Source organism: Oryza glaberrima, chromosome 10, assembly GCF_000147395.1.
Source record: "Oryza glaberrima chromosome 10, OglaRS2, whole genome shotgun sequence".
Lineage (NCBI taxonomy): Eukaryota > Viridiplantae > Streptophyta > Magnoliopsida > Poales > Poaceae > Oryza > Oryza glaberrima.
Genome location: NC_068335.1, coordinates 11,958,951 through 11,975,797, shown reverse-complemented (window position 1 = coordinate 11,975,797; position 16,847 = coordinate 11,958,951). Strand labels below are relative to the sequence as shown.

The following is a 16,847-nucleotide window of genomic DNA, read 5'->3' as shown; positions in this document are numbered from 1 at the left end:
GTGGGTTCTAAAATATTGCCACTGATAAAGTTTTATTCTACAAAATACCATCAAACAACTCATTTACTATGTTTTCACTATTCTCCTCTGTTTCTCTCTGTTCATCTCAACCAATCTCAGGTCATAACAATCCATCACAACCGTAGCCACCCTATGTTGTTCCAGATTCTCACCAATCCTGTCACGAGTGGAAGAGAGGACAAACAGAGAACCAAGAAAAATTCAGACAAACCACAATTGTATAGTGGCTTTTGAAGATCATAATATTCGTACATCCGAAATAATAGATCCATAGAACCCCTAAGTAAACATTAGAGAGGCTGTGCTCCAATCCCGAACTAGATTTGTTCCTACGCCACCATCTGTCAACGCAACCACAATCTTTATAAGCCATTCACCATTTATCAGATGGCCCACCAGTGAAGCAAAGAAAAATCCTAAGGACCAATTTTCTAAAGAACACCATAATCGTCTCTACCCATGCAACGACGCCATGTACACGAAGCCCATAGCCAGTCATACACCTGTGGATGAAAGAAACTACGGAGACAAGATGGCCATATGACCACGAAGATCCGTCTTGAGTATACTAATAATGGATTATTATAAATTAGTAACAAAATGTTTTAAGATAAATCTCCAATCCAACAAGGCGTATATGAAAATGATCGCCCTATCTCCTCTGAAAAGCCTACCCATAACATACCCAAGAATTCAACCTTTGAGCTGTGTAAGTGGTAAGCCCATACTCTATCCTGATGTGAGTTAAATAAAAAGATAATCTCTTTAAAAGGATGGAGTCCAAGGATATAAGTGTATCCATTCATGTCCCATCGTACCATATCTTCCGTATAAACAACGATGCTATCATCCTCAGAGTCCCAACCAGGAGATTCATCTTCTGATATTTCTTCATTATTCTTGTTCTCGCCACGGTACGTATTATGTTTGATCCATGGCTTAACAGCTTCAGGATTCCAGCGGAAATCTGCCATGATCTGCTCGAGACTGACGTCGTGTATCAGCATCCACTCCATCTGATCACCACCAAGCAGTACTTCGTGCAGCAGCCAAACCTGAAGACGCTGATGTTGTTTGTCATCAATTGATGCACAGCATACCCCCTTCTTTGATCTTCCAAGGTAAATATAAGGATGATTGTTTAGATTGATATCGCTTGGTGACTTGATCACTTGATACTTATCATCTAACAAGGTTATTCTGCAAAACCAACAAATTAGCAAATACTCCCTCCGTTTCGAAATGTTTGACACCGTTGACTTTTTAGTACATGTTTGACCGTTCATCTTATTCAAAAACTTTTGTGAAATATGTAAAATTATATGCCTACATAAAATATATTTAACAATAAATCAAATGATAGGAAAATGATAGGAAAAGAATTAATAATTACTTAAAGCAAAAGATAAATCAATTTGCTCTTTGTTTTCTCAAACTGATTGTATGTTTTTATTTAATTTATTTTTATTCCTTGAGTTTAAAAACGATGAGCAAATAATTAATGAGCTTGAGTGAGTGCTTGCTCTCTTGTTAAGAAATTCGATCAACCCTGAATAAGTTTAACTCGAAAAGAAAAGTCAAAGCAATGATCTATAATATGAAACAGAGGAAGCTAATACCTTATAACATCGTTATTTTTCATCTGAACGTGAAGTGCACCCCGCCAATAGACGCCGTAGAGGTGGTGACTTGCCATCCAAGATGAGTAGTGCACATCAGCAATGGTCCCGGCGGCCTCCCCTCGCCGGACGAGCGACCTTTTCTCCCACCTCCCCGTCGCCGACGAATAGACTTGCACGACAAATGGCGATGGCGGCCACTCATGCTGTCTTACCACCGATTCGGCATTGTCTTTGTCATCACCTCTGCAGAAGACAAGCTCGGGGATGGAGAACACCTCGTAGTGCGGCGAGACGGTTGGGTCAAACACGAGGTACTCCTCGCGACATGAGTCGGTGACCACCGCCTCCAAGTCCGATCCCGCGGGGCTCCACTCCGGCGTCGGGGGCAGCCGTGCCCACCGCCGCGTGGCCGGGTTGACGATGTACTCTTGCATTAGGAGGAGGCCGTTGCAGTGGTCGATGGCCTCCAGCTTGGAGATGGGTGCGTCGTCGAGGTAGTCGAGCTTGGGGAAGATCCGGTCGCAGTGATGGTGCCCCCGCCGTGCGAAGAACCCCGGTAGGTACTCATGTGCGAAGTAGAAGCCGGAGAAGAAGATGCCGGCGAGGGAGAGCGGGAGGAGGTCCGGGCGCGGGGGCGGGCACCGGGTGTCGACGGCGGCGCGCCAGGCCTTGCAGACGACGCGGCACGCGGCGAGGCTGCGCGGCGACGGGGCGAGGCGGTGGAGGATCTCCTCCAGCACGTCGTCCGGTAGGAGGTCGGCCGCCGCCATGATGATTCAAATTCCAACACCTACAATGATATATGTACGTGTATATACCGATCTAGCAGGCGAGTTGTTCGTTCATCGACTTGGCGCGTCTGGTCCAACATGCATTGTGGAAGATGATTCGGAGAAGAAAAACGAGATAAGATCGATCGAACTGCCAAAAAAGCGAAACACAACGCGGCGCACATCATATATATATATATATATATATATATATATATATATATATATATATATATATATATATATATATATGCGCGTTGCAACTGGTGAAGGCTATTTTAATCTTATTATTGTTCACTGTGAGAATTCGCTTGGATATATATTTTTCTAGAAAATCATGTCAGGTTAGTATGCAAGTTTTTCTTTTCAAGAGATTAAATCATGTTAAGTTAGCATGTGAGTTTTTTTCAAGAGATTTCTTATACGACTTCTTATGTATTTTCAAAAGCGAACGAAATTAAAACCTAGCTCAAATATAGATCTGGATTTCTAAAAGCGAACGAACTGTATTTTTCAATACGGTTAAAAACCAACACATACACGGATGACGTACCAGAGTACAGAGTACAGGTAAAATTATCTTCAATTTTTATAATAGTAGAAAAGTTTTGGTGATTTTGGTGTCAGCAATCTCTACTACTTCAAAATTTTCAAAACGTTTCCTTCGTCCGTCAAAATAAAAAAATAGTGAAAAAACAACAAAAAAAAAAGTCCGACTCCCCTAAAAAGGTGGAAAAAAAACCGTAGATCCGATTCCCCTAAAAAAGGAAAAAATAGCGAAAAACAACTAAAAAAAATCCGGTTCCACAAAGTGGCAAAAAAACCGTAGATCCGAACGTGAAAAAATCCGATTCCTATAAAGGTGAAAAAAAGTGAAAAAAAGCTAGATCCGATTCCCATAAAAATGGAAAAATGTCTGATTCCTATAAAAGACGAAAAATAAAAAAATCTAAAAAACATGTAAAAAAAAGTTCATCCGATTTCCTAAGAAAGTGGCGAAAAAATGGCTCGTATAAACTAAAAAAACACGCATGAAAAAAATAAAAAGAGCGGAAAAAAAGCATGGAAAAGAAGTCCGATTTCTGTTCGTTTTAGTAGACAGTATATATCTCTTCTCTAACTCTAATCTAATATAACTACTTAAAAAGAGAAATTTTCATTCTACAACTAAAAAAAAAGAGAAAATAAAATCGATTAAAAAATGCGTGAGAAAAAAGTCAGAAAAAGCGTTAAAATAATGTTTTCTGTCTTTTGTAAAAAATAAAAAATGCGTGAGTAAAAATGTATTTCCATCGTCCGTAAAAAAATTAAATAAAAACATGCGAGATTATATTGAAGATGTTCCAATTTTCTTATTGTCTTAGCTACAAACGATCCATACAAACATTGTGATTGACATGGTTATGCGTGAAAAACGTATATTATGATTAAATATTTTTTTCACCCGTTATAACGCACGAGTATTTTCACTAGTAAAAAATAATAATTAAAGAAAACAACACTAAGTATATACGTGTATCTCAACCCACTGTAATTTTTCAGCGGAATTCAATTCAATGAATAGCATATCTAGGTTGTAGATTTCATTTTAGTATAAGAAAACAGAAGCTGGTACAGTACTTTACTGAGAAAATATCGTGAATGTTTCTAGTCAAAGAACCTTATCTCTATCCACCCTCTCTCGTTTACTCTCTCTCTCTCTTTCCCCGTCTCTCTCCTGTCGCCAGCCACACATCCTCTCCTCTCCTCTCTAGTTCTCCACGCCTCCTCTCTCTCCCTCTACCCACGACCCGCCGTCCCGCGGCAATGATGCCTAGAGAGTAGAGAGCAGGAGCAGCGGTGCGCAACGAGCTGGGGAGCAGCACCGGCAAGCTACTCCTCGGCGTCGGCGGCTCTCCTTCCGCGCAGCGACGCCTCTCCGTCCCTCGCCTCCTCTCCCTCGCCATGGGGTTGTGGGAGGGCTCGATGCTGATGGGTGGTGGCAGGCGGCGGCGCCCTCCCTTCCGGCGGGAGGGGAGGTGGCGGCGGTCCGGCGTCCCAGATCCGTCCTCTTCTGCTCCATCTCCTCCTCTTCCTGCACTCACCCTTCCCGGCAAGGGCACGACGACTCGAGGCGGCGGCGATGGCGACTCGGTCTTCCGGACTCCTCCCGCCGCCGGCTACGGCATCAACCGGCGACGACCTCCATGGTAACGAGCTGACGGCGATAGCAGGCTGCAGGTGCGACAAATGCCCTTCTTCTCCTCTCTTTCTCTTCTACTTTCCTCTGGTGGCTTGGCCGATCCATTGGTGTTGGAGGTCGGAGATGGGCCGATCTAGGAGGTGCGATGACGCCGCCCCCTCCTGTTCTTCCTCCCACACCAGAAGCAGAAGCAGTGACGATGGCGATGATAATGAATTACTCGTGTGATTTGTTCATGTTTATTCATGCTTTTTTTTTATCTTGAGGATTTGTATGTGTTGTTCATATGTTGAAATAAGGATATGGGGATTATTGTTTGTTGTTCGTATATTCATCTTCAATTTGGGGATGGGCATTGAAGTAATCAATGAAGAAAATTGGATCGATTTGAGCCGGTCGTGGGCTTTTTTTTTGTGCGATTTTTTTATTTGTGCGGTTTTTTTATTCTTCTTGTTTCATTTTCTTTTTCTCTATATTCTATGTCCGATTGGATTTTGTATCGATATTTGAATTTGTGCAACATCCGCCTTATGTGGTACTGGCGCTGTGGCGCGACACGAGTGGGAACGGGGAGGGAGTCGAACTGGAAAATAACACGGAAAAATCGCAAAAAAAAGATCGCGGGGAGGGAATCGGACAACGTACGAAAAATTCTTGGCAAAAACATCTTAAACTTTTATAATAGGTAAAGATATATACTAGAAAAAATGCCCGTGCGTTGCTACGGAAAACTAAAATTATGATACTTTCATCATCCAAGCACTTTAAGAGAATATTCTTCATGCTGTGCGTGAACACAATTTTTTGTCAATGTCTAGATAGAAGGTACCACCACTGAAATATCACGGTCGTCTGAATTACCCCCTAAACCACAAAACCGGATATTCTTCAACCCTAACTATGCAAACCGGACGAATTACGCCCCTCGACCCAATCCGCGGTGGTTTTGGTCTACGTGGCGTACGCGTGGCACTCTAGTTAGTATTCTATTTATAAAAAATTGTAGGACCCACCTATCATATCGTCTTCCACTATTCCTCTCTCTTATCTCTCTCACTACCTGTCTCACTCTTCCCCTCTCTCTCTCACGTGCACGGCAGCATGCGGGGGCGGCGGTGGCCGCGCGCATGCACGCGGACGGGGGCCAGAGGCGGCGGCGAGGACGGCGGCACGCACAGCACAGTGGGGCAGGGCGCGAGGAGGCGACGCGACGGCGGCAGCACACGGGGACGCAGACGGGGCTTGAGACGACGACGACGACGGGTGACGGCGCGCGGCACGGGCGGGGTTCGATGGGAGATGGCGATGGCACGCAACGCGAGCGACAACGGCATGCGGCGGCACGGGGCGCGGCAATGGTGATGGCGACCGCCCCTCCTCGAGTTCCGCCGTGGGATTGATGAGCCGCCGAGCAAGCTCTAGCTCTTGCACGCGGGATCGACGAGCCACCACCTCGAGTTGGGCCCGTTGGAGATGCTGACGACGACGCGGAACTCTACGTGGATGGGGCGGCGCATCGAGAAGGACGAGCGCGCGGGGCGGAGGGAGGTCGAGGCCTCGAGCCTGCAGCCACGTGCGTGCCGCCGTGCGCGCCACAGCGCCGTGCATGCCGCCGTCCTCGCGACCGCCTACGGCCCCTGTTCGCATGCGCGCGTGCCGTCGTCCTCGCTGCCATGCGCATCTCGGCCATGCCGCCGCCTCCGGCCCTGGTCGGCGTGCATGCGCGCCGCCGCCGCTATCCCCGCTTGCTGACGTGCGTGTGAGAGAGAAAGAAGAGAGAGAGGAATAGAGGAAGAAGATATGACAAGTGAGTCCTACATTTTTAATAAATAGAATGCTGACTGGACTGCCACGCGTACGCCACGTAGACCAAAACTACCGCGGATTAGGTCGAGGGAGGTAATTCGTCCGGTTTACATAGTTGGGGTTGAATAATGTCTGGTTTTGTGGTTCATGGGGTAATTCGGACGACCGCAATAATTCAGGAGTAATTCGTACTTTTTTCTTTTTTTTTTTCAAAACAGCCTATTTCACATTAACCAAACACACGGACTTCGTGTCACACTACACGAACGTAATCTCGATCAGATATAGAGAAAAAGTTACAACTTCAATGTACAAGTCCGGCCCAGCAAAGATTATCAATGAAATTCACTCTACAAACTAAACTCAACGGCAAACAAAATCTAACCATTGAATAACTTCACCATCGAGGCAACTCTTTGCATTGCAGGTCTAGAAGCGATTCGAATTGATAACGCAGGCACACGCGGCTTCTTCCAAATCATGAGATACAGAGTATCTTTCTAGCCGTAGAACGGCAGCACGAGCTAGCTTGATGCCGCGTGGGCAGTCCGGCCCAAGCTCGGCATAGAGAAGCTTGGCTCTGAGATTCGTGCGGGACATGTGTCGCTTAGATGAATCAAGTCTTTCGGATGAGAGTAAAAGACTACATTTATACGTATACATTTTTCTTCCTGACGCGGAGCCGAGAGAAGACGCGGTCACGCGCGTCTCGATTCTTCGCCTGACCTTATCTCTTTCCTTCTTTTTTTTTTTTCCTCTCGGACTTCTCTCCTCCGCCTGTCCATCTTATCTCCTTTTCTCCTCCGCTGCGCTTCCTTCTCCCCCAGCCAGTGGCGCCCTCAGTCCCTCATTGCCGCTGCCCCTTCCTCGCTCCGAACCAGCGGCGCGGTGCCGCTCCCCCTCCTCCCCGCCAGCGATACCGCTTCCCCAACCCCTCAGCCAGCTCGCCCTCCCTCTCCGCCGCTGCCACTCCCTCTCCCCCAACTGGCGGCGCCGCTTCCCCTCCTCCTCCCCCCACCGGCGACGCCGCTTCTCTTGGCAGCCGGCATCTCAGCTGTGGTGCCCTCACAGCGCCCCCCTCCCGGCCTGTGGTGTCCTTTCCCCTGCGGACGGCGTCTTCTCCTCGGCCGGCGATAGCACCCTCCTCACGGTGCACGGTGGCACGGCCGCCAAGCTACCACGGCCTCAAGGCAGCGGCGTCCTTGGCTCCCATGAGCAGTGGCGTCGATGATTTAGTTTCTTTTATTTAATTTTTTTTGATGATTTTGGATTTGTGATTTCGTGATTAAGTATATTTATGATTCATTTTTTATTGTTTAATGTATTATGTTGGCTCAGATGGATCGGATTGGGGGATTAGGTTTCTTTGGATCAAATTCTAGATTAAATTTGGTATTTCGTGCTGTTTTTGGTTGGTTGATTGATTTGGGTATCTAGCACGGGAATTTTTTTAGACGGACTCAGACTCAGACGACAGAAACGGAATCCTTATGAATTTTTTGATACGGTGATCTGGGAGGAATCAGGCACACTAAGGGGAGGGAATCGAACAAGCGACGATGTACGAAATTGCTTGGCAAAAACATCTTAAACTTTTATAATAGGTAAAGATATATATATATATATATATATGTATATATGTATATATATATATATATATATGTATATATGTATATGTATATATGTATATATATATATATTTATATATATGTATATATATATGTATATATATATATATATTTTTCGAGAGGCATCTCGATTTAGACTTAACGAGCAACGCGGACAATTACGTGAGAAGTACTAGTAGCGTTACAGACATGCATGCAAGTAGTTTCTGCTATTAGGTTGTGCATATTTTTTTCTTCTTATGAAATTTTCTCTTAAATTACTTATCCAATCTATAATCCGATTACACCGTTGTGTTCGTTACAATTAAATATTTACAATAAAATCTCACATGATTATATTTTGATGAAAAATCACAAATTACTTTTATGATATGTCTAAATTACTTTTAGATTTCACTAAGTTACTCCTTAGACATACAAAAGTAATTTAGACTTTTGTATATTTAAGAAGTAACTTAGTGAAATCTAAAAGTAATTTGTGATTTTTCATCGAAATATAATCATGTGAGAGCTTGTTGTAAAGATTTAATTGTTACGAACACAACGGTGTAATCGGATCGTAGATTGGATGAGTAGTTTAAGAGAAAATTGTATTTAAAGTATGGGACTGCCTATACATCATGTGACAGATTTTTTAGCCTCCTATCATACATATTTTTGAAGCCATAGGATAAACATCTGACAGCTAAATTTAATCTCATCTATTTAAATTTAGGGAGTAACTATGATATGATGTCATAATATTAAAAAAAAAAAAGTCGGCATGTATTTACATTGTAAGTTCCAAAAATTACATATGTAATTTTAGTGTATTTATGATGTAAGTAATAAAAGTATATTTACGATGTAAGTCACAAAATTATATATGTAATTTTAGTGTAATTACGATGTAATTAGTAAGCGTGGGATCATAAACAAAGTAGTAATAAAAAACACTGCTCAAATGCGAGGAAAAAAAGCAGGCGTGTGTTTCGAAATTGAACCGTAAATATGTGAGACCCACAGAACACAACAACAAAGTCTAGCAAAAGCCCAATCCATCTCAAAGTCCACAACCGTGCCTGACTTTGCTCAATCCATTGAATCCAAATGCAGCACGAATTTTAAACAAAGATGAATGGCCAAAAAAGTGACAGATTTAGCACCCTATTTTCTGTCAACAGACCATTAGCAATTCCGTTAAAGTATAGGTGGATAGTGTCTCTTATAGATAGAGTGGTATACAAACCAGCTACCACTAGCTGTGTTGTCACGTCCTATATATCTATACCTAATTAAAAAATATGTAAGGATTCCGGGCGTTTTTTTCGTCCGTCCCACACGTGTAGCTAAATCCGTTTTAATCTGATTAATAGACGGATCGGACAGTTTTCATTCTACTCCAAAACCGAGGTTTATATACTGTATGTAAGTTCCATGTAATCTCGTAGCACATATAGTAATCTGCCTATATGGTTAACATCGAAAGTTTTCATCCCGGTGACTAGGGTTCGATTCCCACCTTCCTCTCCCGCATTTTTTCACCTATTATTGCTAGCACTATGCCTATGGGCTAATGGGCCCCTCCTAGACTTTCCCTCCCTCGTGTCAAATCTCCCGCATTTTTTCACCTATTATTACTGGCACTATGTCTATGGGCCCATCCTATAATAAGTCTACTTTCCTTCCCTCGTGTCAAATCATATTACCATGCACATCCCATTGCTGAAAAATTAAAAGTATTGCACCTCTTTCTTCAACAGATTGATTCTGAAATCTTATAATGAACCATTTTTTAATTAGAAATTATTGATTCTGAAATCTTATAATGAACCATTTTTTAATTCGAAAAGTAAAGTTAATCATATTATATACACAAAAATATATATAAATATATGCTTACCGATATATAGGATGTAATACATATTCAAGTATACAAAATTAATGCCCTTTCTTTCCATGAAAGAAACAAAAGGTTGCTGCACATGCAAAGGGCCCATGATCACTTTTTATGGTGTTAATATGTACCTAATAATAAAAAAGTATGTAAGGATTCGTTCGTCTTTACCTAAATTTTTTCATCCGCAACATCCTGAGTCCAACACTGGCCGTGCCAAAGAGGCAAGCCGAGCGGATGGAGCTAGCGAACAAGGCTGAGGGTTGAAAAGAAATGAATGGGACTTTCAACCTAAAACCAAGGAGTATTCAACTAAAAAAACCAAGCAAGCTGGATAATATATCAATTTCAAAATATTTTTACCCGTTGCAACGCACGGGAATTTTTCTTCTAGTATATATATATATATATATATATATATATATATATATATATATCATCACTCCACAAATGAAACGGACTGGATCTAGTGTTCGATCGGATCCCCGCGCGCGCATCGATCTCGTCTGGCCGCCTCACCCAGTCATCCTCAGAGGGGTGTGGAATGTACTTTCTCCTTCTAAAAGCAGCGCGTGAACTCGTTGGGCTTGGCCTGGAACTATACGAAGCTACCGGCCGATGGGCTAGGTATATAGGTACTATTGGGCCTGTGGGCTGTTTGTGTCGGGAAAAAGTACACCGAAGGTCCCTCAACTTGTCATCGGGATAAAAAAACATCGTCAAACCACAAAACAAAATATACGGGGTCCCTTAACTATACAAAACCGGTCATCCGAGGTCCTTCGGTGGTTTTAACCCCGATTTTAATCTATGTAACGGCTAAATCAGCATGGGACCAACGTGGACCCACATGTCAGGGTTATCCACGTCAGCCTTCTCTCCTCTCTTTCCCCTCTTCTCTCCCTTCGTCATCTCTCTCACTCCTCCTCGCCATTAGCCGGTTCGTCGCCGGCTGCACCACCGTCGACTCGACGGGGACGGTCGAGGTGCCCGTCGCCGACATGGTCGCCGACGTGCTCTCGCCGCCCGGAGGGCCGCTGCAGAGGCCTCGAGAAAAAGGTGAAGTTCGTGACGCCGGCGTCGGCGCTTGTGCGAGCCTGCTAGGCGGCGGACGCGGACGGGACGACAGTGCCGTGGGAGAAGGAGCAGGGGTCTCTGGTCTCCGCGGCGGGCGGCGGGAGGTGGTCGGAGAAGCCGGAGCTGAGCAAGGCGGCGCAGTTGTTGGGAGGCAGCGGCGCAGTACTCGGGAGGCAGCGGCGCCGTGTCAGCGTTGGCGTCGTCCACGGCAGGGTAATGCAACCACGGCACGGCGTCGTCGTGGCCGGCGCCCCGCCGCATGAGATTCTTGATGAAGAGGTCGTGTGCCGACGGCGTGGGTGGCGATCCGAGTTTTTTGGCGTCGCTATGCATATAATTCTATGCATGTCTCAAACTGATTGTATGTTTTTATTTAATTTATTTTTATTCCTTGAGTTTAAAAACGATGAGCAAATAATTAATGAGCTTGAGTGAGTGCTTGCTCTCTTGTTAAGAAATTCGATCAAACCTGAGCAAAAGATAAAATTATATGCCTGCAATGCTCGATCTCATTCTATATGTTTGTTTTGTTTCATTTTGTAATTTTTATACAAGTCATACATAGACTTTTCTCTTAGCATGTTAGTTTGAATAATTATATACATCTTAATTAGCTGTGGCAAAGATATAGTGAAAGATTATATTGACATTGCTTGCTGCACATGCAGGCCTTGGTACTGGAGCAGTAGAGGAGCATGTACCAGAGCCGACGGATGGTTTGTTGGATCATTGATCAGTAGAGGAATGCATATCCTGTGTTACAAACATACAAATGTAGACTTGTTGGATCCAGCCTTTCTTATTTGCTTATGATTTTACCTCAATATCCTACAATGCTGGGTTTTTTTTGGCTAGCCACTGAAGACCTCAAGGCTAATAACATGTAAGTTGGTACTCCTGTTATAGGGCTTGTTCACTTTGATGCCATTTTCAATCTTACCAAATTTTGGTAAAATTATCAAAAAAGTGGCTACATTTAGTTTGTTACCAAATTTTGGTAACTATATAAGAAATCCTGCCAAAATTTTGGCAAGTTACCAAAATTTTGACAACTTTGCTAAAATTTTAGTAATGCCAAAATTTGATCAGGTTTTTTCTTTTTCATCAAAATAAACAGGCCAATAGTTACTTAACCAGTAGGAAAGATAAGAACCTTCTTAGTCTCGATCCATTTAGCTACTTGTACATACCATTATATATTCCCTCTTCTAATAGAAGTGAAAATTTGATGGCAGTCAGAGCCTTGCTAAATGTCAGAGAAGGCCTCTTAGAAGGTTCGAGTCACCACTGACGAAACCGATGATATGAAGGCTCATATGCCATGTAAGTCAGCACGCTGTCATAGTTTGAGCAAAATATTGGGTATCAGAAATTGTATTTTGTTTATTCTTGGGGGACTCCTTTCTTTTTCTTATGAATTATTGAGACATACCCCTATATATCTTGTATCTGTTATTCAGTCTTTGGGGAATATGAGAACTTCTTTCATGGCTGTAGTGTTGTTTCTAGTTAAGCTTTACTCTATTCTTTGGTTCTACTTTTGCTTATGAGCTACATTTGAGCTTCTGCTTATATATTTGAAAGGCTACTTGATAACTTTACATGCATTGTATATATATTACATCAACTACCCAAGTCAAGTTCAAATAAAACAAAAACTACCCAAGTCAAGTTCCACTACATACTAGTGAACTCATTTTCTGCTTATATCAATCCCTTTGTTAGAAACATGTATGTACACTGTATATGGACTTAGTTTTTACTCGTAGAATATGCCATCTTAGTATAATTATTTACGTAAATTCCCTTGGTTGTTCTGTGCAAAGGAGGTGCTTAGGTGGTTGTCTGCCCTTAGTGAGTAGTCATAGTATAATTTGAAACAGTACGTCTTCAGGCAACAGATTTTTTTTTTATCCATGTTACTTATGAGAATGTCAGCTAAGTACATTACGGGCAGTTTTGGATTGCTACCAAAATTTGCCCTACCAATATTTTGGTAGCCTAAATAATATCCACCATTTGTTTGGATTGATGCCAACATTTTTTAATACCCATCCCAAATTTGGTAGCAATCTAGAACTTTTTTTTATTATGGTATCACAATTTGGCTATATTTTGGTAGCAAACCAAATAAGATGAATACAAATTTATTCTACCAAATAATTGGTAGTGCCAAAACTTGCCTATGTTTTGGCACTACCAAAGAATTGGTAGGGCATTGATCCAAACAAGCCTTACAATTCTAATATAAGTTGTCATTTGCTAGTGAGAGCACAACTGGAGTACTTCACTTCTTTTTATTTATTTAATATACTCCCTCCATTTTAAATTATAGGGCGCCCCTTTTTAAAGAAAATTAAACTCGGTAGCTTTTGACTAATAATCATACTACCTATATCTATACTAAGTATTATGCATGTTATATCACTAGATTTATATTTTAAAGTACATTCATATGATGCTAATTTCATATTTATTGGGATCATAGAATGAAATAAAATACTGATCAAAGTATGTTATTGAAAACCGTGTAAAAAAATATAGGCCTTATAATTTGGGACAGAGGAAGTATATGATTTGCAACTTGTGGGCAGTCACCTCCTTGTTGTAGTGCCAAAGAAGGGTACCTCAATGATTTAGATCACCACTGATAACTTCATGCACCATGTAAATCAATATGCTCCCTAGTTTGTGAGATAAAGATAAATTGCATCTCTTCTTTATAATTGAATCTATCGTACATCTATACGGTTCACTAGTATAGATCCTTCCATCTGTGACGGCCCATAACAAAACTGGAATTTGCGGGCCGTCACAAGGAAGTAATCTTAATCGGGCCTCGCCCGATTGAGATATGGTCACACAGCCATGGTATATCGGCATAAAACTAAAGCCCGTCACGGATGACACTTATCTGTGACGGGATATAGTTGAGGCCCGATTGAGATAAGGGTTCCATATCTCAATCGGGCCCTAAAAGAAGCCCGTCACAGATGAGGGTCATCTGTGATGGGCTCCAACTAGAGGCCCGATTGAGATAAGTTTAGTGCCCGTCACAGATGACACTCTTTTTTGACGGCCTTTTATTAAAGCCCGATAGAGATTACTTGTATGCCCGTCACGGTTGATTGTTTTAGGGCCGTTACAGATATTTGTTGCACAGTATAAATACCCCCCACCACCTAGTGTAACTGTATCCCACTGTTCACTATTTTGGTGGGAGGCTGTAGGGGGCGATTTTTTGTCCTTTTTCCAAGGAAAACAGAAATTAAATTCCTGTAGGTGATCAAAATGGATCAATCAAGTGAGTAATATTAATCATTAATTGAGCAATTTCATCACGTCTTACTTTTGCAATAATGATCTTATAATATGTGCCTCTAATTTGTTTTTTTTATTTTGTAGCAATTGATCGAAGTTGGATGTATGCGAAAAATTTGAAACGCCATTCTATGGAGTACAGAAAGGGCGTAATAAATTTTATGAACACCGCGGAGGAGGATCGGATAAGAAGAAACAGTGATTACATGTGTTGTCCATGTGCAGATTGCAAGAATGAGAATATGTTTGATAGCGGAGAGGACGTACACGGTCATCTGATACAACGAGGATTCATGGAGGGCTATACATGTTGGGTAAAGCATGGAGAGCAAGAATCAGGAAGTGGAGCAGCAGCAGACAGAAGTGGTGCGCATAATCAAGAAGATGAAGATGAGCATGACATGTTTATACCTTCTCCATTGGGCGGTGAAATGGTTGATGTGGATCACGATCTGCTGCAAGACATGTTACGTGACATTCAGGACCCAGCCCAGAATGAGAGAGATGGAATGAAGTTCAGCAGGTTGGTAAGTGATTACAAGACGCCTTTGTACGCTGGATGCAAAGCAAAACACACTAAGTTGTCAGTTACCTTGGACCTAATGAAGCTGAAGGCAAGTAGTGGATGGACAGACAAGAGTTTCACAGATCTTTTAGGAATTTTGAAGGCTATGCTTCCTGTTGAGAACACATTGCCTGAGACGACATACGAAGCAAAGCAGGTTCTGTGTCCACTGGGGTTAGAGGTCCGTAGAATTCACGCTCGTCCCAACGACTGCATATTGTACCACAAGCAATATGCGGACTTGGATGCTTGTCCTGTCTGCAAGGCTTCTCGATACAAGCAAAAGAAAAGTGCTGACGAAGGAAATAAGTCAAAGAGGGGTGGTCCGGCAAATGTTGTGTGGTATCTACCTATCATTGATCGTTTCAAGAGAATCTTTGCCAACCCGAATGAAGCAAAGTTAGTACGTTGGCACGCCACGGAGAGAAGGAATGACGGTATGCTTAGACACCCAGCGGATTCGATTGAATGGAGGAATATCGATCGAAAACATAAAGACTTTGCTGCCGACCCTAGAAACATGAGGATATGTCTGTGTACGGATGGCATGAATCCTTTCGGTGACATGAGTAGTACTCACAGCACTTGGCCAGTTCTTATTGCGAACTATAACCTCCCACTATGGTTATGCTTTAAACGGAAATATATTTTGTTGTGCTTGTTAATCCAAGGTCCAAGGCAACCCGGCAATGATATCGATGTATTTCTGGAGCCTGTTATCGACGATCTGGAGATTCTTTGGAAAGAAGGTGTGGAAACTTGGGATGCATATGGTCAGGAGAACTTCAAGCTAAGAGTTCTATTGTTCTGCACCATTAATGACTACCCTGCACTCGGTAATCTTTCCGGACAAACTATAAAAGGAAAGAAGGCATGCTCCGATTGCAAGAAACATACACGAAGCCGGTGGCTGAAGAAATCACGAAAGATGGTATACATGGGTCACCGGAGGTGGCTCCCGCTACGTCACGCATTTAGAAGAAAGAAGAAAATTTTGAACGGTAAGAGAGAACTTCAGCCTGCTCCCAAAGATTTGTCCGGAGATGAGGTCCACAATATGGTCAAGGACATAAGCAATGAGTTTGGGAAGAAAAGAAAACGTAGCAAGACAAAGGAGAAGGGTATGTGGAAGAAAAAATGCATATTTTGGCGGCTACCTTACTGGAAAGATCTTGATGTCCGTCATTGCATTGATCTCATGCATGTAGAAAAGAATGTGTGTGAGAGTTTGGTTGGCCTGATGTTGAATATTCCCGGGAAGACAAAGGACGGGTTTGAACGCGGGCCTTGATCTACAGGACATGAATATTCGCAGTGAACTCCAGCCCATACGAGATGCAGAGACAGGTAAAGTGTACCTCCCTCTAGCCTGCCACACACTGTCGAAGGATGAGAAGATCACAATGTTATCATGCTTGAAGGATATTAAAGTTCCATCGGGCTATTCAGCGAGGATAAGTAAGTATGTTAAATTGGACGATCTAAAACTTGTTGGAATGAAGTCTCACGACTGCGACGTGCTAATCACACAAATCTTGCCAGTTGCTATCAGAGGCATTCTACCACCGAAAGTGCGTCACACGATCCAACGTCTGTGTGCCTTCTTCAATGCAATTGGACAGAAGTTTATAGATCCAGAAGATCTAGATGGGCTGCAGACCGATATTGTGAATACCCTCTGTCACCTGGAGATGTTTTTCCCACTGTCTTTCTTTGATATAATGGTTCATCTCCCTGTTCATCTGGTGAAGCAAACAAAACTATGTGGCCCAGCTTTTCTAAGGGAAATGTGGCCGTTTGAAAGGTACATGGGAGTTCTGAAGTCGTATGTTCATAACAGAGCTAAACCTGAGGGGAGCATCATTGAAGGTTACACGACCGAGGAGGCTATTGAGTTCTATGTCAATTACATGTCCAATGCCGATCCTATCAGAGTTCCCGCGTCTCGTCACGAGGGAAGGTTGTCAGGTGTTGGCACA

At 42.8% G+C, this 16,847-nt stretch overlaps 1 protein-coding gene across 1 annotated transcript; it reads right to left on the bottom strand.

Annotated features, from left to right (window-relative positions):
- Positions 1-452: 452 nt before the first annotated feature.
- LOC127786215 (uncharacterized) lies at positions 453-2,413 on the bottom strand. Its single transcript, XM_052313556.1, has 4 exons — positions 1,641-2,413; positions 1,122-1,221; positions 840-1,076; positions 453-524 (listed from the first exon to the last, which is right to left on the bottom strand). The coding sequence occupies exons 1-4, from the start codon at positions 2,411-2,413 to the stop codon at positions 453-455; spliced, it is 1,182 nt and encodes a 393-aa protein (XP_052169516.1).
- Positions 2,414-16,847: the final 14,434 nt, after the last annotated feature.

Excerpts from the sequence above, each read along its gene's own strand:
- LOC127786215 (XM_052313556.1), bottom strand. The coding sequence starts at position 2,413 with ATGGCGGCGGCCGACCTCCTACCGGACGACGTGCTGGAGGAGATCCTC. Across the intron at positions 1,222-1,640 it reads AAAAATAACGATGTTATAAG|AATAACCTTGTTAGATGATA; the intron begins GTATTAGCTTCC and ends TTGGTTTTGCAG. Across the intron at positions 1,077-1,121 it reads TTGGAAGATCAAAGAAGGGG|GTTTGGCTGCTGCACGAAGT; the intron begins GTATGCTGTGCA and ends CAGCGTCTTCAG.